General features: G+C 40.4%; 1 protein-coding gene across 11 annotated transcripts in view; it reads left to right on the top strand.

Annotated features, from left to right (window-relative positions):
- Nucleotides 1-26,812, top strand: part of PIEZO2 (piezo type mechanosensitive ion channel component 2) — a 474,955-nt gene that overhangs the window by 357,765 nt on the left and 90,378 nt on the right. For 7 of the 11 annotated variants that reach the window (XM_068237153.1, XM_068237160.1, XM_068237155.1 and 4 more), the window contains 4 exons: nucleotides 2,199-2,302; nucleotides 5,161-5,259; nucleotides 14,822-14,927; nucleotides 17,720-17,782. In XM_068237153.1, coding sequence (XP_068093254.1) covers nucleotides 2,199-2,302; nucleotides 5,161-5,259; nucleotides 14,822-14,927; nucleotides 17,720-17,782 — 372 coding nt within the window. The remainder of the gene's footprint in view (nucleotides 1-2,198; nucleotides 2,303-5,160; nucleotides 5,260-14,821; nucleotides 14,928-17,719; nucleotides 17,783-26,812) is intronic. The other 4 variants (XM_068237158.1, XM_068237164.1, XM_068237159.1 and 1 more) reach the window with 1 other exon arrangement.

Genomic DNA, 26,812 nt, shown 5'->3' on the forward strand with positions numbered 1-26,812 from the left:
AGTCATGTCAGATGCTCATTTTTTTCCCTACAGGTTATTATAATGTGTAGGTTGTGCTATTGTTTTCTTTTTTTTTTTTCATTATCTAGCCCATAACATACAGTATTTAAACATTGGAATAAAAGCTAAATCTATCCAAAAGTATTATACTTTTCGTTACAAACCCACTGATTGGATAATCCACCCTCTATTCTGACATCCATGTTGGGGAGGGATTTTGACAGGGGAAATGTTTTACCCAGCAGGGTGTATAAGAAATAGGCGGGTGGTGCAGTGTGCTTTTGAATATCCATGACCTATGTATACTTCTTGGCTTGATTTAGTCTTTTGGAGCTACCACCTTATCTACCAAAGGGTTATTATCCTACATGTTTACACAGTGTAGTCTATTCTTCCAGTGAAATTCCAGGTAAGTAAACCATACAGCAGAGAAGTGTTCTGTAAAGGTCTCTAGCTGGTCTTGCTCAAAGTGAGGGGATGATTTTTCCCTTGACTGACAAGGAAATGGGAAGTACTTTGAAACCAAGCAGCTCTTGGCTTATGTATCTTAGACTAATGGGTATCCTCCATGCAAGGGAATTCCTAATTCACACTGGATACTTGTTCCTAAAGTCGAGTAGAGGTCAGGTCACAGACACAAGAGACAGCCTTAGTGTGGCCCCACCTCTTGTTTCCCCCCATTCCTTTAGACTGTAAGCTCGCAAGGGCAGGGCTCTCTCACCCTTTTGTGTCTTGGAATTTGTTATTCATATTATAGCTTGCACTCTGTTATACATTTTATTCATTGTGTTACATTTGTCATGGTAATCAACAATTCTGTATTTTGTACCAGTGTCCATATTTGATGTATATCATTGTCTGTCTCATTATGTACCCCTTGTTTGTTTTCCTACTTTGCACAGCACCACAGAATATGTTGGTGCTTTATAAATCAAGAATAAAGGCCCATACACACGTCGGACTTTTGTGAACGATGGGTCGTTTGAACGTCCCGTCGTTCAGTCGTCCGCACGCGAAATCGGGCGTGTGTACAGACTGTCGTTCGGGTGATAAGACTGAGTTTGAGCGATCCGCCGGTCTGTACACACGCCCGATTTCGCGTGCGGACGACTGAACGACGGGACGTTCAAACGACCCGTCGTTCGCAAAAGTCCGACGTCTGTATGGACCTTAATAATAATGATGTCCCTGTATGACATGCATTTGCAAATATGTGAAACCAGTGTCTCCTAATATATTACAGATAGGTACGTTGGTCTTCAGTTTCTGCTATGTTTGTGCTGCAGTGTACTTGAATAGTATGTGCCTTTAAGTGGCTGAGACGCTCCTCCTTGCATAAGCCAGCTACTGCCTAGTGTCAGAGCATCTACCATTTAAATGTCAGCTCACTTAAATAGATGCCCACCTGATGCACACTGATGCATTGTGGACAATTATACGAATCAAGACTTCTTTCATATGGCTAATGTCATATAAATATGTAACAGCTAAAGGTGTATTGCTCAACTAGCACGCATAAGCACTGCTGTAATTCAAGTAGTAAAGAGGTCGGCACCACTCCAAGCATCAGGAAAAGCTCTTTTATTGCATCACCATTGTGGCTTAACAATGACAAACGTTGTTTCGGGCATAGCCCTTTTTCAAATTGCAACAGCCATATGGCTGTTGCAATTTGAAAAAGGGCTATGCCCGAAACAACGTTTGTCATTGTTAAGCCACAATGGTGATGCAATAAAAGAGCTTTTCCTGATGCTTGGAGTGGTGCCGACCTCTTTACTACTTGAATGCTTTGAGCACCTCAGTGGACGCAGAGGTGAAGGTCGAGGCACACTCATCTTCTTTCTGGTGTGGAGCTCCTCCTGACTACAGAGTGTATAAGCACTGCTGTAACACAGCTACAAACACCAATAAGGTAACATTAGAAACTTTAAAATATACTGCAATCTACAAACATCTATACTGTCTACATTTTTACTTTACTTCTCTGGTGAAGTTTAATATACATGAATATGGCCCTAAGATATGAAGCGGTGCATTATCCAAGGTGGTAGGACAGTTGGGGAAATTATCCATCAGCCATTACATCAAGTGATCTTATCAATTCAGCTAATGCTATTCTTTTTCTGCTACATCAGCCCTTGTGATTGTCAAACCTTTGTACTAATGTAAGAAGTGAGTAATTACTTTATCTTACTCAGTGGTCAGAAGCGGTGATTATTATTTATTTGAGACGGACAGTGAAGAGGAAGAAGAAGATGAGAATAAAGATGAGGATGAGCCTCGGAAAAAATCAGCATTCCAGGTAGGTTTAGCGCCGGAGGTGGCAGCATTTGTGCACGATAAGCACATTTTTCTGCAGTATACTTTTTATACATAAGGCAAACTACTGTGTCGTTATGTTTAATACTGAAATGAACACTGGATTCATTCAGTTGCAATGCTGCTTGCTCATAGCATTGACAAAACCCTTCATTATGAGAAAGGTGTTTTTGGTATATGACCCTCTTCACTTTTTGCCGGGAATGTACTGAACAAATAAAGCTTTAAGAACTTTATTTTTCAGTATAGCAGGGAACAGGAAAGTGAAGAAGAACATTTGGCATTGCTTATATCTGCTTGACATGTGATATATTTTCAACTGATCTCTGCTAACCCAGATCTTTCTCACTTCAGGATGATAATATTTATGTCAAAACGAAGAAGTATTTAGAAAAATAGAGTACTTCCGAACAATTTTCTGGCTTATATGTTTATACACCCTGATTCGTACTAGATTTTCCTTTGCGTGTACAAAAGATATTCATTTTTTACACGGATTACCTTTGATCCTATATTTTTTCTATTATCTAGCCCCAAGCTTACATTTAAAGAGAAACTCCGACCAAGAATTGAACTTTATCCCAATCAGTAGCTGATACCCACTTTTACATGAAAAATATAATGATTTTCACAAACAGACCATCAGGGGGCGCTGTATGACTGATTTTGTGCTGAAACCCCTCCCACAAGAGGCTCTGGTACCGTACGGTACTCTGGGCAAACTGCCACAATGTAACAATGACACACACAGGAAATGGCTGTTTATAGCTGTCTGTTAAAGCCAGAACAGCTACATAATCTGCCCACAGTAACAATGTCACCATGTAATACATGTCAGAATGTGAATCTGGGAGAGGAAAGATTTTACAATGAGCAAACTCTGACTAAATCATGTATACATAATTATTGTAAAAATTAAGCACCTTTTTATATTAAATTATTTTCACTGGAGTTCCTCTTTAAATGTCCCCATGTATGAAGTGTCTGATGTAGGGCATTTTTTTTACTCATCCCTCCTAACAACCAATCAGCTTCTCTGGTTAGAATATGTAAGGAGACCACTGGTCACATGAAAAGGAAAATGTTCAATGGTCAGGCACTTGATACATGCCCCAGTAAGTTGCTTTATTTAATTAATTCATTATTTAAATAAAGACTTGATGAAAACATCTTTTTGCAGGGTGTGCAAAAATAAAAAGGAATACCGGAAAAAAAAGGGAATACCAATACCACTCCCTTCCTCCACACACACCCCTCCCCACAAGTCAATAAGACGCCATGACACTCTACTCAGAAGGCTTAGTTGCTGCTTCCAGTCTAAGTTCCTAAGATAACCACTTGAGTACCAGCACCCTCTGCCCCCTTAAGGACCAGAGGGTGCTGGTACAGTAAACCGCCGCTTCCCGACGAATGGACGATAAAATCCGCCGGTCACGTTGCTCTGTCCCCGCCGCAGGCTGCTCTCTCTGCCGCCGCTTTCATTGGCTCCTGACCTTGTCACTCCAGGTAAGCCAACGGGAATGGCTTACATGAATGACAGGGCCAGGAGCCAATGAAAACGGCTCCTGCCCGGCTCACAGTGCTCTGCCGTCATAGAGGCGGCAGGGAAGCACATTGCGACGGGGGCAGAGCGGCGGGGACGAGCGGGGGCGCGCGGTGAATGGGACGTAGAGTTTACGTCTGGTCAGAACCGCAGCGCCGCCTGCCCGCCGTAGATTTATACTGCGGCGGTCCGCAGGTAGTTAAGCTAAGCAGCTGCTACTAATGTTTTTCATTGATATTTACAGATAGTTGCTGCTACTTTATTTTGTCATGGCTCTTAGCAATTGCATTGGATAATGTTAGAAGCTTCTTAACATTTAAAGGGAACCTAAAGTGAGAGGGATATGGAGACTACCATATTTATTTCCTTTCAAACAATACCAGTTGCCTTGCTGATCTTCTGCTCTAATACTTTTAGCCATAGACCCTGGACAAGCATGGAGCAGAACGTGTGTTACTGACAAAAATCTGACAAGATTAGATATATGCTTGTGTGATTCAGATACTAATGCAGTCAAATATATTAGCAGGGCTGGCAATCAACTGGTATTTTTTAAAAGATAAATATAGCAGCCTCCATATACTTCTCACTTCAAGTTCCCTTTCATTATGTCAGAAAAATATGACCATTCAGCAGAGATCTGAGGCAGCGCTGTACAGGGGAAAGCCGTATTACTCAGCTGTCCCCTCCAGAGGCACAAAGGCGATCTGCTGCCATAGGCTGAAGCCTATGCCAGCTGATCGCACTGATTGGCTGGCGGGGGGAGGGGGGATTATGAAAATATAAAAAAAAATTGAAGAATTTATTTAAAAAATATTAAGATAAATGTTTATTAAAAAGATAAATAAATAAACATCCTGAAAGGGATCTTAGCCCACCAACAGAGAGCTCTGTTGGAGGGGAATCACTTGTGTGCCGAGTTGTGCGGCCCTGCAGCGAGACCTTAAAGCTGCAGTGGTCTATTTAGTTAAAAATGGCCTGGTCACTAGGGAGGTTTAACACCGTGGTCCTTAAGTGGTTAAAATACAGAACTTAAATTTAGAATGTTTTCATCATTTGTATAACTGTTTGTTTAATGAATGCTTTCTTACAGACACAGCAGTGCATGGAGGTATATCCACTGTAACCCAAATAACCTTTATGTGATGTGTGCCACCAATAACCTCTGGCATCAGCTAATGTCACACTTTTTTAGTCTTCCATAATGTCAATGTGCTTTTTATGTGGTTTAAGATTTCTTCATTATCATTAATGTTCACTGTTTTCTACTAATTCCTATTGCTTTGTCCTTCTTTTAGAGAGCTATTGGAAAGTTTGCTTCAGCCATTTTAGCCTTGCCAAAGTCTGTCATTAAACTGCCTAAAACAATTCTTCAATATTTAATCAGAGCTGCAAAGGTATACATTAGGAATTTCCATAGTATGTGCAAACAGGAGTAGTGTATTAGTTCCTCTACCCTTTTTAAATGCCTCCTTTGTATTTATCTGCTACATTTTGGGCATGTATATAAAAGCTATTTGTAATACTGAACATCAATAAATAAAGTAATTCATTTTGTCAATTGACACTATATTTTCCCTAAATACATGCCTTCCATTCAAGTCTTATTGCTCAATGGAAAATGCAAATGCAGGCATTGCTATCTTTCCGTGATGTCACATCTATTGTTAATTAATCATAAACACTAAGTGCATGCACTATCAACTGTGGCAGTTAGTTTTGACTGTACTTTTTCTTCTCAGGAAGCTGGTAAAACCAATCATATTAAGAGCAGTAATAATTCAGCATTAGGATTTAATCGATTCTGAGACAACAGATTGCTATGTAATTTGTTCTGTATTATTTGGAAAAGAGAATGCTTACAGTAGTGATCAGGGCACCATAAAAAGTATGGCGATTAGTATCATAACAGCGGCCATTATACTTGGTACACTCAAAGGGTTATACTGTGTGTAGCAAAGGATACTCCTCTACTCAGTTCAGCAAGTTTTAAGTCAGGAACACACAGCACCAACCAGGATCTGCTGTGCGCATCCTGTACAATCAACAATCAACAATATACATAGAATAAAATGTGAGCTCATCGGATGACTGGAGAATTTCCAAATGTATTTATACATAGATGAGTGGAATATAACATCAGTATACAACACAATGGGGCGCCTTCACACTTATTCCTACGATTTTTGTATTTGCGATTCTGCGTTTTTTCAAATTTTTGCATTATGATTCTTCCATGGATGTTAAAGTGAATTTACATGAATTTGTATGTAATTACCTTTACATTCATATGTGAATTTTCACATTTGCAGTGCAAAAATTTGCATTTTTTTGTATTGACTTTCAGTTTGTCATTCACATGTTGGTTACGAAAAAATTACATCCATGTAGGCCGGGTTTTTTTTCTGCAGAAAATTCAGATGAGAAACTTTGCGTTAAATCGCACAAGTGCGGTGTCATTTACTTGCATTAGAAGTGCAGTGAACGCAAATTTGGAAAACACAATTTGCATACAATTTTTTTCATGTGTGAAAGGCTGCTTTGGGTGGATCAATTCCTCGGGTATCCTACGGATACTGTGTTTACCTCTTTATATTCTGATATGAAATCAATCAAAAAAATGTTATAAAAATGAACATAAGTGATAATTACATGCATCAAGGATGACTCATATTTTATTTATCTTAAAGGACATCAGTCACAAAAAAAACCCTGAAAATTAAGATTTTATTTACTAAGGAGTAATGATGTATTGTATTGTATAGGGTTATGCTTACTTAAAGTAATTGTCCAAGCTAGAAAAAAAAAAGATCCACTTACCTGGGGCTTCCTCCAGCCCATGGCAGCCATCCTGTGCCCTCGCTGCAGCTCCGATGGCTCCCGGTCTTCTCTGCTGATGCAGCCAACCTCGCCAGGTCGGGTTCCGGGTCGGCTTCTTCTGCGCTCCACTGCGTGGGTCACGTGGTCCCTCCGACGTCATCAGGACGGTAATGCCCAGGCACAGTGGACCCGCGTGATGGAGCGCAGAAAAAGCCGACCCGAACCCGACCTGGCGAGATCGGCTGCACCAGCGGAGTAGACCAGGATCCATCAGAGCTGCGGTGAAGGCACAGGACGGTTGCCACGGGCTGGAGGAAGCCTCAGGTAAGTAGATTCTTTTTTTTGTCTAGCTTGGACAATCACTTTAAGTTATCTCACTGTTTGAACATAAATGTATTTTATTGATTATGATATTTAGACCAGCAGATCATGAGTCTTGCAACACATTAAATCAGTAGGGAACATACTTTTCAACTTACACGCAGTGTGCTGTTACCCTAGAATAACATCCCTTTACATGTGGTTTAACCCTAGTCCATGTCCCTGCTCGTTGTGTTAGAAATGGCAGTAATCCTGCTAAGATAGCTGATCAGAGGAAAAAGAGAACTCTGTGATTTATGACACTTCTATGCAGGCAAGCTGAGGACAGTCACTCAATAGAACTACACTAATGCAGGCAGAGATGCATTGCCATGAAACACACATAGTGATATGTGGATGTGCAGCTGTCCTCCGCTCGCCTTGTAAAAGCTGGTGTAAATCACGGGTGTCTTGTCTGAGGATTTTCCCTGTGAACAGCTACCATTGCAGGATTACTGACATCTCTAACAGCCAGGGAACTAGAAGGAGCACGGACTAGGGTTAAACCAAGAGTGAAGGATGGTATTCTAAGATAACTGCATAAAGCCTTGTTAGTGAAATCTATGTTCACTATGACTTAGTTTAACTCAGGTATGTCAAGCTGAATTTCTGTGTCTTTATAAGACACTAGCTTATGACCTGACATTGCTCGGGTATGTACGGTATATGGTTGTTGTTTTGTCAGGCCACTTTTTCCAACCTTGACACACATTCACTCAGTGACCAAGTTTGTGAGCTTTGGGGCCTTGGCATCAATAATGTGAGAATAGAAAAAGATTATCAATAAAACGAATTTGATTGGCTATTTGTGGCTCTGTCCCCTTTTCTGAATTTGAACCCCAGTCACCCAATGACCAACTCTGCCATTAACAGTGTAAGAATAGCAGCAATTTAAATATTCCCTTGAAAATCAATAGGTGAATTTTCACTGCTGTAGGCTCCACTCACTTTCCTGAATATTATTGCCAGTCACCCAATGACCAACTGTGCCAAGTTTGATAACCCTGCAATTAGCAAGCTAAGCATTGCTGCAGTTTACATTTTCCCATTTTAAATGAATGGCTGAAATTTGGTTAGCTGTTTTATGCTCCACCCACTTTCCCTAAAGGTTTAACCTCAGTCACCAAGTGACCAACTGTGCCAAGTTTGGGTGCTTTATTGCTGGAAGAATGGCAGCCTTCTGAATTTTCCCATTGACCTGAATGGGTGAAATCTGATTAACTGTTTGTGGTTCTGCCCAGGTGTGCAGGGGGGCGGGGGCATGAGACCCACAGAAGAAATCTTCCCAAGTAGTAAGGGATATGTATACCAAGTTTCATCGAAATGGGAAAAGGTATTTTCAAGTGATGGAGTACAAATGCACACACTCATGTCTGATTTTATAGACTTATCCTCGTGTATAAGTCGACTCCAACATTTAACCCTCTTAAGCTGGAATTTGTTTATTGACTCAAGTATAAGTATACCCAGAAAAGTAAGTGGCTGCTCTTGGGCACCAGGAAGAAATAATAGCTGCACTTGGGGACCAGGAGGGTTTAATGACTGCACTGCATACAGAATTGCAGCTATTAACCCTTACAGTCAATAACTCCTCCAGGCCCCCAAGTGCAGCAATTATGCACTCCCCTTCCTGCAGCCCAGTATTTTTACCCCTGCCCCTTTCCTTGTTAATTGTTATGGCCAAGACTTTCAAAGCTGTGTTTTCTTGGCATTTTCTTTATCAAGAAAGTATCATTTACCACTGGGTAAATTGCTGCAAATGTGAATGTCACTAATAGTACACACCGTACTCAGTGCGCTCAGTGTTGCTGGTGACTTGTGTAAAAGTCGACCCCTATACTTTTATTTAGTGAGTCAGTCCTACATTTCTAGACTTATATTCAAGTATGTACAATATATAGATTTATTTGCAAACTAGGGAGTTATTTACAATAACCATAGCACTAGTCAATACATTACTCATCATTGAATAAAGTTTTAGGTTGAAGCTTTTTATGTGACGGATGTTCTTTAAATGATTATTACCAATGGTGCTGATAGCATCCAGAGTAAAATTGGCAAATATATCACCATAGTCTAATTTTGTACTATTTTTCAAACACCATACAGTGTTTTTAGCACTGACAACTTATGGTTTAGTAATCCTTAAACCTAACATGCAAGAGTAATGTCTGCAAAGGCTTTGGTACTCACTGCAAAGTAGATTGTCCATACTTCAGCACCCTGTACAAAAGGGATATCCTTGACCTCTAGTAAATGGTTGATTACTAGTCTCTGGTGTCCAAAAAAGATTTTTTGTACTTAACGCCTTAACAGGTTTATGACCAATCCCTGATATCTAGGCACTAGGCACAACATAGTCTGTGGTCACAGCCAAGTGTGTTGTTGAAAAGTACTCCATAACAAATATATATTACTGTGCTGATTAATGCCTTTTTCTGAGCAAAAAGAATTCAGACAGTCTTTCATATACATGTGTTATGGAAAGTATATAGTGCTTGGTGGAATGCCGATTACCACTGCTGCTCCTGCCATATGCCAGGCTTCTCTAGTGTGGTAGAATACATTCATACAAGAGCAAGGCAGTGCATCATTTTTTTCAAGCTTACATGTTTAATGAATGGGTGAAATGGAGTCAAGAACTTTCTGTAACAGCAGCACTAGATAAATGAGGAGTTTACAAGCCCTGCAAACAGGCCATTTCCACTCAAATTTTGCATTGTCACGTCAGAAGAAGCAGTATTAACTAATTTACATACCCCTGAAATATGTTTCTAAAATTATCTATGATTTTGCTCCATATTACTGAAGTTAGAGATGAGCCAGACATGGCCTGAAGATGAGATTTGGCTCATAAGAAAACTGAAATGCAAAGATTAGCAACTACCTGTTAAATATACAGTACGGTATATGGTCCCCATCAGTTATCAAATGCCTTGTAAATGCAGCTGAAGGGACTCATAGTCTGTGCATCTGTGCACACTGTAATTGTGTAAAACAAATGTACTGTAATAGACAAAAGGCACCCTATTCTTTGGATGGACCCCCACAGCTGCATTCAGGCAAGCCAGGGAAGCTTGTTCCCCTGTGGTGGCCTCTTACAGGTATGGATATGAGAACACACACTAGAAATAATGATTAACAGATTAGGAACAGAAATATTAAACTTCTGGTGTTTGATCAATCAGCCTTACTGGTTTACTGATGAGCCAGATTTCACCTTCTGGTGAATACTGCCTCACCTTTACGGCAAGTCATTCCTGGCATAGGCGTACATTAGGAAAGATGCAATCCAGTATGTATACTGTGTTTAAATTCCCTCTGGACTTTTTACACAAGTTTAATTACAAAATTAGAATGTTTGCAGATTTATGGTATCTATTCCCAGTACAGGCTAATGCTTTATATAAATAGCCATTCCAAGAGGAGCAGAGGGTGTGCAGACAGTTGTTTGTAATGTAAGCAATTAGACTATATTGTCGAAAAGGAACAATATAATGTTTTTCCATATAGATCACAGGTTACGGTTAAAGTACAATCCTTTGCATCTCTATCAGGAAACATTATTTTCGCTTTCTTTATATAAACAAAACAAACTTGTGCTTTAGGTGTGCAGTGATTTTGGTCTTTAAACACATCAGGACTTTGAAATTTGAATGGCTCCAGCGTTGTACTCAAAATATAAAAATGTAATTGTGAAAATGGCAACTTTGTTTACAGATTGGTTAAAAATAAGATGATAACATTCCTTGTGCCAGTTCCACTGAGTGCCTGTTCTGTAGTTTAGAACAACCCCTTTGCCTTACTCCTAGTTAGTTCACTCCAGATTTGTAGCTGGTAACTTGTACTATTTTGTGAAATCTGTTGAATATTGTAATCGCCAGCTTCCCTGAGACTCTGGTGTCGCTACATCCTCATATGCATGTTTCTTGGGTGCTGCTTGTACTTGCATGCTCCAAATAACTCTATGATTTGCGTTTTATGGTATTGTGCATGCTGCCATACACTATGCAATGCCAAGTCACATGATTCTCATTTGTTAGTGCAAATGACAATCTGTTATGATATCCTGTTGTATAATGTATCTTTTTCACTGTGGTAAACATGCAGTTGATTTTACTATGCAACAAAAAGTTTACAAAATGTATTTGTCAATATAACTTATAGATTTCAAGCAATGGTTGTCAACACAATATTCCAAACATTGTTTTCTTGTGTCTCCTAAAACACCTAATATAGACTTACTGTAGGTCTGCAACGGAAGATTGTAGTGTACAAAACATTAATAAAAGGGTGAAATCTCCACAGTTATTTAATGCCAAGAAAGAATGTTTTTTGTTGACTGATGAAGTGCGAAATTACTGTCAAATGTGAGCCAGAGACTAACAAATAGAAGTAGAAAATATTTATAATGATGATATCTTTAGATTTACTTGTTGAGTTGATTAACTTAACATAATGGATGTAAAGCCATCTTAAACAGAATTGTTCCACTGATGGGTAGAAAAAAACCTGATTGTGGATTTAAGGGAAAGAAGTGTTTGTCAGGTCCACACATGGGAAATCACAACGTAATTCAAGCCTATGGCTTGGAACTCTGTATTTCAGTTGATGGCTGCAGTGGTAGCAAAAAATAGTTGGACAGGTGGAATTTTAAATGTGGGAAATTGAGACAGCACCTGTTCCCGTCCCCCCCCCCCCCCCTTGTAAAATATCCTCCTTGTTGAGGTCTTACCTACCTTCCTGCCCCCCTTCCTCCCCAAAAAAAGAGGGCAGCCAAATAGCCACAACTACCCAGGTGAATTGATGACAGAGGCTATTTCTAATGTTCTTTACATAAAGAGTTCAAGCTTAAAACTGATACTGTGAAAAAATATACTTGATATAAAATATTTTAATGAGCTAAAATCACACTAACTTGGTTTTAAAAGTTTCTTATCAATGTCATAATCCCCTTCTATATTCTGATTATTATTATTATTAATAATATATTTTTGGATTGCAGAATGCTTAGACTTAGACTTTCTATTGATCCAAACAAATGAACTAATCTAAATCCTTGGCAGTGAATTCAAATAAGCCTCTGCATGTAACTTAAGTCTGTATTACCCAGATGAGCTTACTTGCGTTTTCTACTTGAGAATTTACATGAGAATTCTGTTGGTGCATTCAACTGGATCAATGGGAATGCTTTGGCAGGAAATTCACTGCACATCCTGGCTCTATCCCAGCCTTGCCAGGATGCTGTTGCAAACCTCCCAACACTCATAGCTGTAGCAAAGTGCTGCAGGAACACAATTTAAAATCACCCTCAGTATAAAATGCTGTACAATCAATTAATTAAAATGGTCTAGTTCATAAACATAAGCCTGGCAGTAATAAAAGAATAAAACAGGAGTGGAAAAGGACCCTGTCCCATCAACCTTACAGTCTAGAAGTTTGAGGAAACCAGATGTGTAAGGTTGTTTAAGTGATAAGGACATAAGTAGGCCATTGGAGGTGTCAGTGTGGGGTGCATAGCCCTTCTTCAATTCACCTTTTTCTCCTAAGTTTTCTCCTACGTGATATTTTCACACCTTAACAATAAAATACCTTTAAGCCACCAGCAAGCAAGAAAATACTGAGAATAACTTTAACAGTACTTTTTCATCTACTTTGGTACTTTTTCAATTTTAGAGTGCTAAAAATTTATTTTATACAGAAGCTAAAAAATGATCTCCTGGGAGAAAACTTAATAGAAAAAGTGAATTGAAATGGTTTGAAGTGAAGATATAGGTGGAATATGAACCATCAAGAGAAATGACAGCAGAAAACATTGAATGCTGTTTTCAAATGGGTTAAAACAAGTGAAGAGATATTTAGAGAGGAGCAACAGAAGATGGGTAGTGAGGAGTATGCAGCCTTCACAATATGGGTTGAGCGTCTAGTAGGAGGAGATCTGTGAGGAGGATGCATAGTTTCAAGGTTAATGAGAATATATTAAGTCTTTCAATGTCTTCTAAGTCAGGAAAGGATGCAGTTGGGGGATGGTGCACATTTTGGTCATGTTTAGATATGAAGAATAAAGGAGAGGTCTCAGTCAGGAATAACAGCAAGGCAGTGATATCATTATGTAAATAGAATCTATTGTTTGCTGATAAAGAACTGGAAAAGATTGAATAGAAGATTGATTGAAAATAATGTGTCTGAACATTGATCACATAACATTACTGTGTAAAAACAGGCTGGCAACATTTTCCCTACTTCATTATAGACACAAAAAGGTAAACACACATACAGACAATGATTGGTATCAGTCCTCCATATATATCAGTACAGTTATATATATATATATATATATATATATATATATATATATATATATATATATATATATATATATATATATATATATATATATATATATATATATATATACTTAAAATCCCCCTCTGCTCTCCATGGTAATAATCATGCCATTTACCTGAGTCATGCTGACTTGTTCATATGTACATTTGGAATGATAGTTATCTGATCATGCTTTGCTCATCCAGCAGACATCTAAGCTATGCACCCTAATTAAAGGATAACTGCACCTTTAGAGCCAATTATTGCCTTGTGCAAGCTGTCACTGCAATTATAATAAATCCATCCATCATGCTGATAAACTTCCACAGTTTGATATTTTATTGTGCTTTTGTGAGCTGTTTCACACTATCTACACACCCCCATGTTGTGTTGCTGGCTTCTCAGGTCTGTCATAGTCTATCTAGCAGAACCAGAGGTGCAGACACTTTCAGCAGACAAAATGATCTGTACAGCAGTGATATTATCATCAGGCCACTCCCACTCTCAAGATTGCATACAGTACCATAAAGTATCTGCACTAGATATAAGATGTTTATACTGCTGTTCACAGCATGTGTTTTCTGCACTTATCACTAGAGCACTGCAATTGTTCTTACATCTTTTCTTTCTCACAAAGCAGAATTGTCAGTCTGATGTAACTGACCTAAGCTCTAACACAGACACTAGCTATGAGTTATTAGCTAGTGTTATATGCAAAATAGCTGCCTTGTCATTGGTCATTCTGAAACAAACTGTAAGAAAAATTCATTCGGAATGACATACATTCAGGCTGATGTAAAAACCTGCTTTGCAATGCCCCATTATTGCAACAAGTATTTTATCAAAACAAGGTTGTTTAAATTTAGTAGCTACCTGTTTACAGCTAAAATGAGTTTCTTTGCGACAGCTTCAGAGAATGATTAAGCACAGGTACATAAGTCAATGCATAGTTTATGAATAGTAACAATACAAAAGTACCTTTATCCTTTAAGGGTTTTTCCACAGAAGAATTAAAATTAGAAGGTTAGAATCACATTGATGACAGCTTTATGAATTAGGTTGCTATCCCTATTGATATCAATGGTCAAACGAGTTTGATCAATGATCCTTAGTGCCTATGTAGTGTAAATAAAATATGTAACCATGGTGGAAAATAACACTAGCAGTCATAGTACCTAGATCTGTGGTCTGCAGATGATTTAGAGAATGAATACCAGTAGTCAACAAGGCTATGAATCACTTACTAATCTACCCTAAATGTGCAGACCAAGGCTATCCTCCATTCTTTTATCTAGCTATCTATGTATCTATGTATCTATGTATCTATCTATCTATCTATCTATCTATCTATCTATCTATCTATCTATCTTTATAATAACCAAGTTCCCTGACTTGTCTATCTATCTCCAGTGTTTCATTAATACGTCATTAAAATAGCTGTGTTTTGTTTAGTTCATTTATCAAGCCTGGATCACCGATCCTAAAACTGCCCTGAGACAAAGACGAAAGGAAAGCAAAGAAGAAAAGCAGAGGGAATTGAGACGAAAAGGTGCAGAAGGTACAGCTCATCATGTCAGTACATCACCCTGTGACATACATATGCCTTGAAATGAAAGTAATAATATGGTCATTTCCACCTTATGGCAACTTGTACGTTTTTAGCTGTTATTCACTATGACAGGAACAGGCTGTCACAGTTTCTCCACCTATGTGCCATAGTCCTGAGGGCTGTAGATGCTTGTACAGAACATACAGTGGGTTACAAAAGTATTCGACCCCCTTGAAGTTTTCCACATTTTTTCACATTACTGCCACAAACATGCATTAATTTTATTGGAATTCCACGTGAAAGACCAATACAAAGTGGTGTACATGTGAGAAGTGGATTGAAAATCATACATCATTCCAAAAAATTTTTACAAATAAATAACTGCAAAGTGGGGTGTGCGTAATTATTCGGCCCCCTGAGTCAATACTTTGTAGAACCACCTTTTGCTGCAATTACAGCTGCCAGTCTTTTAGGGTATGTCTCTACCAGCTTTGCACATCTACAGACTGAAATCCTTGCCCATTCTTCTTTGCAAAACAGCTCCAGCTCAGTCAGATTAGATGGACAGCGTTTGTGAACAGCAGTCTTCAGATCTTGCCACAGATTCTCGATTGGATTTAGAGCTGGACTTTGACTGGGCCATTCTAACACATAGATATGTTTTGTTTTAAACCATTCCATTGTTGCCCTGGCTTTATTTTTAGGGTCATTGTCCTGCTAGAAGGTGAACCTCCGCCCCAGTCTCAAGTCTTTTGCAGTCTCCAAGAGGTTTTCTTCCAAGTTTGCCCTGTATTTGGCTCCATCCATCATCCCATCAACTCTGACCAGCTTCCCTGTCCCTGCTGAAGAGATGTACCCCCCGAGCATGATGCTGCCACCACCATATTTGACAGTGGGGATGGTGTGTTCAGAGTGATGTGCAGAGTTAGTTTTCCGCCATACATAGCGTTTTGCATTTTGGCCAAAAAGTTCTATTTTGATCTCATCTGACCAGAGCACCTTCTTCCACATGGTTGCTGTGTCCCCCACATGGCTTGTGGCAAACTGCAAACGGGACTTCCTATGCTTTCTGTTAACAATGCCTTTCTTCTTGCCACTCTTCCATAAAGGCCAACTTTGTACAGTGCATGACTAATAGTTGTCCTATGTACAGAGTCTCCCACCTGAGCTGTAAATCTCTGCAGCTCGTCCAGAGTCACCATGGGCCTCTTGACTGCATTTCTGATCAGCGCTCTCCTTGTTCGTCCTGTGAGTTTAGGTGGATGGCCTTGTCTTGGTAGGTTTACAGTTGTGCCATACTCCTTCCATTTCTGGATGATCGCTTGAACAGTGCTCCGTGGGATGTTCAAGGCTTCGGAAATCTTTTTGTAGCCTAAGCCTACTTTAAGTTTCTCAATAACTTGATCCCTGACCTGTCTTGTGTGTTCTTTGGACTTCACGGTGTTGTTGCTCCCAATATTCTCTTGGACAACCTCTGAGGCCCTCACAGAGCAGCTGTATTTGTACTGACATTAGATTACACACAGGTGCACTCTATTTAGTCATTAGCACTCATCAGGCAATGTCTATAGGCAACTGACTGCACTCAGATCAAAGGGGGCCGAATAATTATGCACACACCACTTTGCAGTTATTTATTTGTAAAAAAGGTTTGGAATCATGTATGATTTTCGTTCCACTTCTCATGTGTACACCACTTTGTATTGGTCTTTCATGTGGCATTCCAATAAAATTGATTCATGTTTGTGGCAGTAATATGACAAAATGTGGAAAACTTCAAGGGGGCCGAATACTTTTGCAACCCACTGTATCTATTAATATTCATATGCCACATAATCTGCCACTTTTTGAGGAGAGGAGCCACCCTTATTTAACTGTTAAAGCAGTAGGATTAGCCATACTATGCTAGGGGAAAAAAACACATATAAAGGTAGATAAATACTTGATCTACTTACACAACACATGTATTGTACTGTCCACGTTTTGATTTCAGTGAATGTTATATAGTAAATTAAGAGAATTCTGTTCCAGGTGGGAACCATGTCTTTTGTCCACAGTTTAGGCTTAGTACTGATGTAATTTCTGCCCTTTACTTTTTTTCTTTTCTCTTCCAATCGCTGAGTCACCTCAGCCTTGCTTGTAAACACAAGTGAGCAGAGGATCGTGTTTTAGATAAGCAGCTAGGCAGGGAAATAAATGGAAGAGGAGGAATATATTCTAGATAAAAAGAACCCCCAGCATGCAACTGTTTGGCACATACTACTAAAGGGCCAGTGCTCCTTAAGTATGTGATAACTCCAAATCATAACAGCAGAAAAAGTTTTGAAAGTTTAGAATGCAGGATTAGCATCTTTATCACTTAATACACTCAGACCAGTTGCTGTTGAAATTTGATTTTTTATGGTGACAATCCCACTTGAAGACATGGACATTATAAGTGTATTCGTCAAGCATTGTCCTGATGTACATTTTCCTTTCCTGCGTTCTATCAGTGAGACACTGAAATGAAGGCAAGTTGAGGAGATTGCTGGATATGTTCCTATCCAATGACAAAGAGAGATGACATTTGTTGAACTTATGTATTCTTATCTATGTACTGTTGCCATAGAGGCATGCTAGCTTAATCTATAATTATTACCGGAACTTTGGAATTTAGAGCAGCTTCAAAATGAAATATAAACATCATCTTTAAATACAGACCAGAATAGATTTTGAGGCACTGATGTGTGTCATATCAGTTTTTAAATGAAAGTGCTCTTACACTTTTATTAAAAATGAAATATTGATATGATCCCTTTCAGGTCACATTATTATAGAATGTGAAGATAAAGATGAACATGGAAAAAAGAAGTCAGATGGTCCAGGTAAGTTGGGAATGGCAAGAGCTATTATAATAAACATAGTAACTAGTGAAGATTCATTAATCTTTCAGTAGACGTCCACGTTACGTCAGGTGGGTATGTTTAGTGTTGTTACATGAGAATTTGTGTGCGGTGTTTTCGAGTAATTATAATATTGGTAATATCTTTCCGCTCTCCATTCCCTCCTCACACAAGATTTCCCCCTGAGGATGCATAACACTAACAACTCTTCTGCCTAAAGGTGGCCACTAACTATACAATTTGCCGAACAATCGTTTAGGAATGATCCTTTATATGAATGATTAGAAAGGATTGTTTGGGACCACTAATGGCCAAAATAAATCTCCTATCCAATCAGATTAATTAAATCGGTCCGCTTTTCAGGTTTATTTCATTCATCTGATCAGATTGGTTAGAAGATTTTTGTCCATTATTGGTGCCAAACAATCATTTCTGATCACTCACATGAAGAATCATTCGAATTTGCGTACATTTACACGTAAAATTTCACGAAAAAGTACACAGGCACGGACATGGTTAAAATCGCATAGTTAGAAAATACGCATACGAATTCGCATCCGCATGCAAATTCACATCCGCATGCAAATTTGTTTATGCGTTTTCCGTAACAGAATCACAATGCAGTAGTGGAAACGTAGCCTGAGGGTTAAGAATTCAAGGCTCTATAAATGACAGATTCACTGCAACTGACTGTCACCTTAAATTTTACTGATAATCAATTCAAGATTTGTCTGCATTTGAGCTGAAAAATATTAAAAACTGTTGTCAATCACCTGAGACGTCTAAACAAATATATGACTATAAGATTCCAGGAAATACTTATTTAGGAGTAGGACTATAGCTACAATGGTTTATCTTCTCACTTTATTTTCACTTCAGGTTTGTTGGGATGTACTTACTCTTTCACTCAACTGTACTTGGTTTGGTACTTTCTGTTGAATCATTTAAAATAATTCCCCTTTGACTTTATATAAGGCAATAAATTGTATTTTCTTTTTAGCATTCAGAGTAAAATATTTTACAAAGTGTGAGCTGGTACACAGTAACGCATCCAAGATCCTTCAGGAAATTGTAAAGTTCATGTTATGAAATCTTATTGTTGCTTGCCTCAGCAATAGGAAAAACATGTCATCACAGAAATGATCTATTGTTTGGGGTCATATCAGTATTTTGAATGAATAGTAGTTATATTGGGCATCCTCCAGCCAAGTATGTAATTGCAGCCTAAGTCTAAATGTGTTTTATTCATAAGATATACTGAGTCCCAGAGCTATAGACCACTAAGCTGGTCCTTAAATCTTACATTGTACGTTTTCTTCTCTACCTGTCCATTAATCATGTGAAATACTTGCTGTTCATCGCTATATATATAGTTATGCATAAGGACTACTATATTTTCGACATAAGTATTTTGTGCATCTTAATTTTAGAAGTCTGGCAGCTATCCTAGGAAAGAGCCAAGAATTCAGCTTGCCTTGCCAAGAGCTTGGTTAGCTCAAAGGTCAATACCCTAAAACTTATAGGAAAAATACTTAAAGTCAGTGTATTTTGCGATACCTCAAAAGCCACATGTTACAGAGCAGCAGTGAGTCGCTGGATAAACAATCACATAAAAAGACAGCTTTAAGGATTTGAACTAAAGTCAGATCATGACAATATCAAAGGGAATTCTGTGTTAAATGTGGTTCTGTGTGAGCTTCTTTAGGCTATAAGGTAAACTCTGTTAATATACTTCAGCAGTGTTCCTGCCCAAGGTATTAATGGATTTTGGTAGCCTCCTAGTCCACAGTCATGAAAGTTGCGTGAAATGGACTTTCATATGTAAATAATTAAAACCAGGGCCAAAGTTTCTTCACTTAGTTAATTATATTGGCATGATAGTCCAAATCATTTAATCACATAGATGATTATATAGACATAATAGCCCTCCTGATCATGTCCATGTAGGCCAAGTTTTATTTTGCATTGGTGGGGCCGTTCACCTCTGTTTATTTCTGGAGACATCCTCGGCCCTGCCACATCCAAGCCACATTGTTTGCCATGGTGAGCTTCTCATTTATGGGCTCATTTGTGATTTGGTTACACTAGGATTCAGAAAAAGAACAGTAATCAGAAATAATCTACCCATACCTTTAATGGTTAACCTCCTCTGCTACAAAAATGTTATAGTTGGTATCACTCCTCAGTTAGGATGTTTATGCTTTTACAATTTCTTGACAGATAGCACTAAATTTTTCTCAAATAAGTTTTTATTAGAATTTTTTATCATATATAACAAGACAATAAACCGAAGGAAAAGTATAGAGCATCAGATTCACAGTTATTACATTGGTGTAATAAAAAACAAGCAGACTATCGTCCGTAGGAAATAAGGAATGGTAAGGCTTACTCCGCGGTGGCAGTCAAATAGGAGGTGGTCCTGCACGTGTAGTCCATTTGAGTGAGACCAAGAGGTATAAATTCCCAGTGGCTGGGTTTGGAGGATCTATGCAGAATATTCCAACTTAAATTGTAGGTACTATGGTTCACCCCTAGTGCACGGAGTTTCAGTATAGTCATGCTTTGTGTGCGGGTGCTCATGGAAGAGAAACAAGGGATAGAAAGGAGACAGAAAGAGGGAAGGGGATGGGGTGTGGATAGAAGGGGGGGGGGAGGGGGGGTTTTGCTGCGCCTAGAAACTTTCTGGCGAAATTAGGGGTTTCCCAAGGTCACATACAGTTGGGTCATGTATCATTGACGATTTCCCTTCAGGAGGAGATGTAGGCCCGACCTCTTTCGGAATCCCTGAAGTCTATCCAAACTGCCTATCTCTTAGTAAAGGCCTCAGCATTGTCTTGTACAGGTGTGTATAAGTCTTCCATACGCATGATGTTGTTGAGCTCCTTGAACAGCTCAGTAATGGTTGGGATTGTGGTAGATTTCCAGTATCTAGCTATTAAAAGTCTGGCTGATATTAATAACTGTGGGGTTAGGGATTTTTTAATGGTAGACGATCTTCCTGGAAGTAAAGTAAGTAATGCTGGTGAGGCCTTCAGGGGCAGAGATGTGCAGTAGAGGAATTGGTGGATCCTGAAAACCTTTTCCCAGAATACCTGAATTAGGGGGCAGGCCCACCACATGTGGAGGTATGTGCCAACTGCTCGAGAGCATCTCCAGCATAGGTTTGAAGAACTTTTGTTAAATTTAGCTACCTGTACTGGGGTCCGATACCATCTTGCATATATTTTAAAATTTCTTTCCTGAAAATTTAGGGAGACTGAGGTTTTGTGAATTAAAATAAATATTTTTTCCCAGTCCTCTGCAGGCAGGGGCTGCCCCAGGTCCCTATCCCAGTCATCAGTTAACTTCAGGAGATCCTTTTCGCTATTGGCACATACCAGGTGCGTGTAAATAAGAGAGACTTTGTGCTCTATTGAGTTAGGTGTTGCACAGAGGCGTTCAAAGGGGGTTAAATTTCTATGGATGTTGGCTCTGGTTATCAGGGATTTGTAGAACCTGGAGAGTTGCATCCAGAGTAGCCAATCTATACGAGGAGGAGTATCGGGATTGCCCAGACTGTCTTTGGAGATGAGAGTGCCTCCTGTTAAGATGTGCCTAAGTTGGGGCCAATAATTCCGATCCCACCCCAATATGGAGCGTTCCCTGACACCCACAGCAAGGAGAGGGTTGTCAAGTAGGGACATGAGTGGACTGTATTCATTGGATAGTTTCAGACCTTCTCTGAGGTCATTCCATCTTTTAATGACAATTACTGACCAATAGGCCGAGCTTTCTACCCCCCGGTTGATGGATCGGGGCGCCCACAGTAGGGCCCTGGGATCTAGGTGGGATAGGTCTGCTTCAAGGGTGACCCATTGTTTGCTTTTCCTGTCCTGGAACCAGTTTAAGATGTGGGTAAGTACGACCGCATTGTAGTAGGCTTTTATGTCTGGCAGACCCATACCGCCTTCGGACTTAGGTCTGGTAAGGATTTTGAATTTTGTCCTGTGTGTATTCCAATGCCATATGAAATTTAGCATTAAAGATTGGAGTTTTTTTAGATATATTATAGGCAGATTGATGGGTAGGGCTTGTAAGGTGTAGAGAATTTTGGGTAGGGTGTCCATTTTGAGAACATTGATTCGGCTGGACCAGGTGAGTTTGAGCTTAGACCAATTGTCCAGTTCATGTTGAAGTTTAGTTACCAGTTTGGGATAATTAAGGTGAAAGAGCTGTGTTGGGTCGTTAGGGATAAGCACTCCTAAGTATTTAATGTGGTTGAGTTGCCATCGGAATGTGAAGGAGCTCTGGAGGTTATTTATGGTGCGTACAGGTAAGTTAACATTAAGTATTTCTGTCTTACTAATGTTAATTTTAAAATTACTGATGTTCCCAAATTTCTCTAGCTCAATTAGGACGTTAGGGAGTGCAATATGTGGGTTTGAGATATATATTAAAAGGTCATCGGCAAATAGGGAAAGTTTATAATGCTGATTATTTATATGCATACCTTGGATCGATGAGTTTTGTCTAAGTGCGATGGCTAAGTGTTCCATGCAGATCACATAGAGTAGCGGGGAAAGGGGGCAGCCCTGTCTGGTTCCATTTGCTATTTTGAAGGCATCCGATAGGGTCCCATTTATTTTGATTTTTGCGCTAGGGTTCTTGTATAGAGACATTATTTTACTTTTACAATTGGCGCCTAGTCCCAACTGTTCTAGTGATAGCTCAAGGAAGAGCCAGTGGACCCTATCGAATGCCTTCTCAGCATCGACTGACATGATGCATAGAGGGGAGTTTGTTTTTTTGGCATGGTGCATTAGAGATACTGTTTTCAGGGTGTTGTCCCTGGCTTCCCTTCCTGTAACAAAACCTGACTGATCTGTGTGAATGACTTCAGGGAGCAAGGGTTTCAACCTTTCAGCCAGGAGCTTTGCAAAAAGCTTTAAGTCGATATTGATCAATGAAATAGGCCTGTAATTAGCACAGCTAGTGGGGTCCTTGTCAGGTTTGGGAATGACAGTGATGTGTGCAGTTGATGTTTGTGGTGTGAAAGTGTGGGAATCATCAATGGAGTTGAAAGTTTTGAGTAGGATTGGGGATAGTAGGGAGCAAAATTGTTTATAGAAGGGACCGGTGAGGCCGTCTGGGCCAGGGCTTTTCCCTTTTTTAAGCACTCTTATACCGGAAATCACCTCATCTTCTGTAAATTCCTCGTCCAGTGTCTGGAGGGCTTCTGTGGATAATGAGGGAAGTGGGGTAGAGTTGATGTATTCAGTTATTTTCTCCTTTAGGCGAGCCTGATCCATGTTGTGGTATCTGCCTTTGATGTTATAAAGGGTGGAGTAATAGGTATGGAATTCTTTGGCAATGTCTGATGTCTTATGTTTGGTCTGGCCTTTGGAGTCCCTAATGGAGAATATATTTGTGGAGGAGGGATTGGGATGTAAATATTTAGCCAAGAGTGTACCACATTTCCCCCCTTGGTGGAATAGGGTACTGCGAAGTCTCTCTCTGGCAGATAAAGTTTGTTGGTCAAGAATAGTTAAGAGGGAATTTCGGGTGTTGGATAGTTCGAGGTCTTTCGAGGGAGTATAGTTATCTTTAAGCTCCTGTTCTAATGCATTCATTTTTTGAAGAAGTTGGGTAATTTGGGCCGTTCACTCTTGTAACGATTGGTGTCAGCAAGAGGCACAAATATCTGATTAAGTGGTGATATACAGAATCACCACTAATGCAGATATGTTAGAGTGAAATAGTCAGTATCTTCCTGATGGTAAATCAGCGGAAGGCTCACTAACACGGTAAGTGCCTGAAATGATCTACTCAGACCAGTGTCACACCCCGAACCTTGATTATTGGGGATCCGCAGTATCGCCAATAATACAAGGATAGACCCGATTATATAGCAATCTGCGGAATTGCTAATAATGCGGGTAGATGTAAAGCAGTGGACACATGAACAACATGAAAATAAACAAAGCAGTAAATATTCACAAAGTTGTGGAAATATCCACCACACGGCAATTCCTCAGAGGTGTGGTTACCTCTGAATGGGAACCCCGTGTGTGAGATCCCCCAAAGTGGCAGTGGAGGAATCTCGGCCTCTGGCAGTAACGGTCTGCTAGGGCCGGCGTCTCAGGGAGGCAAGCCTCAGATAATAACCCAACAGTGGGAGACGTTCCACTGAAGGGAGCAAGGTCAGACAGAAAGAGGTTCGGCAACAGTACAGGCGGCAACAGTACAGAGACGTGAGACGAGAGAATAGTCAGGAACCAAGCCAATAGTCGTTAACGGTACGGGCTGGCAGAGTACAGAATCAGGAAGCAGAAGAGAAGTCAAGACAGGCACAGAATCATACACAGAGAATCAATAACAATAATAATAATCTCCTAGTCTAGGTGTGAAGTCCTTGGTTTCAACACCTGGGATCTAGTCTAAGGTCTGAGTGCTGACACAGGGTATCGCAAACACAGACGAAGTGTGACTGAAAAGCACTTCCTTATATACTGCCTGGGAGAGAAGTCTCCACCCCAGGCAGCAACCAATCAGAGCAGGCTAAAATGTCAGCTGACCTCCAGGTCAGCTGACACGCTTTCTAAGAGTATAAAGGCGTGTCTGGCGTGCGGCCGCACCCCCTAGAGGCAAGATGGCAGAACCCTGGTGAACAGCATGTTGGTGAGTTTGGAGCAGAGTGCTCGGACGGGTGTGCGCAGCGGATGCGGACGAATTTCCGCATCCCGCGTTGGAAGGTCCGCTTGCCGGACTGGATGCGACCATATTTCCGCAATCCATCCGGCGTTGCAGATTTTTCATTACAGTACCCCTCCCTCTAGGCGTGGACTCCGGACACGTCCCACCTGGCCTGTCAGGATGGAGCTCATGGAACCGTCTCCTAAGTTTATCAGCATGTAAATCACCTGCTTTGACCCAGGATCTTTCCTCTAGACCGTACCCTCTCCAATGCACCAAATACTGCACTGAACCCTGAACTCGTCTGGAGTCCAAGATCTCCTCAACCTCCCATTCAGGCTCACCATCAACCATGACAGGGTGAGGAGGGGGGGAATCCACCTGAACAGCTGGTTTCAGGAGTGACACATGAAAGGCTTTCCCCACCTTTAGAGAATGCGGTAACCTGACTCTGTAAGTAACACGATTAACCCTTTCGGAAATTGGATATGGTCCAATATACCTGGGCCCCAGTTTCGCGGATGGCTGCCTCAGAGCTATATGACGAGTTGATATCCAAACTCTGTCTCCTGGTTTAAACTCCCACTCCGCAGACCGTCTCTTATCTGCCTGCCTCTTCTGTATGATGAAAGCCTTTTTTAAATTTTCTCAGACATTAGCCCAAATCCTCTTGAAAGATTCCTGCCACTCCTCCAGGACAGGGAATGGAGAGGTCGACACTGGCAAAGGAGAAAATTTGGGAGATTTTCCATTGACAATTTGAAAAGGCGCATAACCAGAGGACTCATTCCTGAGATTGTTATGTGCGAACTCAGCAAATGGTAGAAACTCCGCCCACTGGTGTTGGGCGTCCGCCACATAACGTCTCAGGAACTGTTCCAAAGATTGATTGGTCCTCTCTGTCTGGCCGTTGGTCTGTGGATGGTAACCTGATGAAAAGGACAACGACATACCCATCCCCTTACAGAAGGCCCGCCAGAACCTAGAGACAAACTGGACCCCTCTGTCTGAGACAACATTCTCTGGAATGCCGTGTAATTTAAAGATATTTTGAATAAAAAGATCTGCTAATTTTTGAGCAGTAGGGAAACCACTCAAAGGCACAAAGTGGGCCATCTTACTGAATCTGTCTGTGACCACCCATATGACAGTCTTTCCATTGGAATCTGGAAGTTCTCCCACGAAGTCCATGGAAATATGTGTCCATGGCTCCTGAGGGGAGGGCAGAGACTGCAAAGTTCCAACTGGAGCCAGTCGGGAGGGTTTGCTCCTGGCACAGACGGTACAGGTCTTAACAAATTCCTTGCAATCTTGTTGTAGAGATGGCCACCAGACAGATCTACACAACAATTCTTGGGTTCGGGTAATGCCAGGGTGTCCAGCATTCTTGTGTCCATGAAACAACTGCAGCACTTTGGGACGTAAAGTACAAGGGACATAAAGAACCCCTCTTGGTTTCCCTTCTGGGACTTCTAATTGAAAAGGACTTAAGAGGCTAGGAAGGTCTTCAACTATCTCAGTGGCTGCCAGGATGATCTCTTTCGACAGAATACTTTCTGAGGAAGGAGATGGAGCAGTTTCAGGTTCAAAACAATGAGAAAGGGCGTCCGCTTTAACGTTCTTACTCCCTGGTGTGAATGTAATTATAAAATTAAAATGGCAGAAAAAGAGAGCCCATCTAGCCTGTCTGGGGGTGAGTCTTTTAGCTTTTTCAATGTACTGTAAATTTTTATGATCCGTGTACACAGTAATTACATGCTCCGCCCCCTCTAACCAGTGGCGCCACTCCTCAAAAGCAAGCTTGATGGCTAATAATTCCCTGTTTCCAACATCATAATTTCTCTGGGCAGGGGAGAATTTTCTGGAAAAAAAAGCACAGGGATGAAGTCCTGAACGTTGAGACAATACTGCTCCTACTCCAACCTCCGAGGCATCCACCTCCACTATAAATGGGTAAGCAACATCTACATGACGTAATATGGGAGCAGAACAGAATGCCTCTTTCAGAGAGGAAAATGCCACAACTGCTTCTTCTGACCAATGAGTGGCATCAGCCCCTTTTTTTGTCAAATTAGTAAGCGGAGACACCACCGAAGAGAACCCCTTGATAAATTTTCTATAATAATTTGCGAATCCCAAGAATTTCTGTAGTGCTTTAAGCCCAGATGGTTGTGGCCAATCCCTTACAGCAGAGACCTTTTTGGGATCCATGGACAACCCTGATGTAGAGATAATGTAACCAAGAAAGGCAATCTCCTTTACCTCGAAAACACATTTCTCTAATTTCGCAAACAATTGATTCTCCCTGAGTCTTTGTAACACATACTTCACATGTTGGCG

This window comes from Hyperolius riggenbachi, chromosome 5 (assembly GCF_040937935.1).
Source record: "Hyperolius riggenbachi isolate aHypRig1 chromosome 5, aHypRig1.pri, whole genome shotgun sequence".
Taxonomy (NCBI): Eukaryota; Metazoa; Chordata; class Amphibia; order Anura; family Hyperoliidae; genus Hyperolius; species Hyperolius riggenbachi.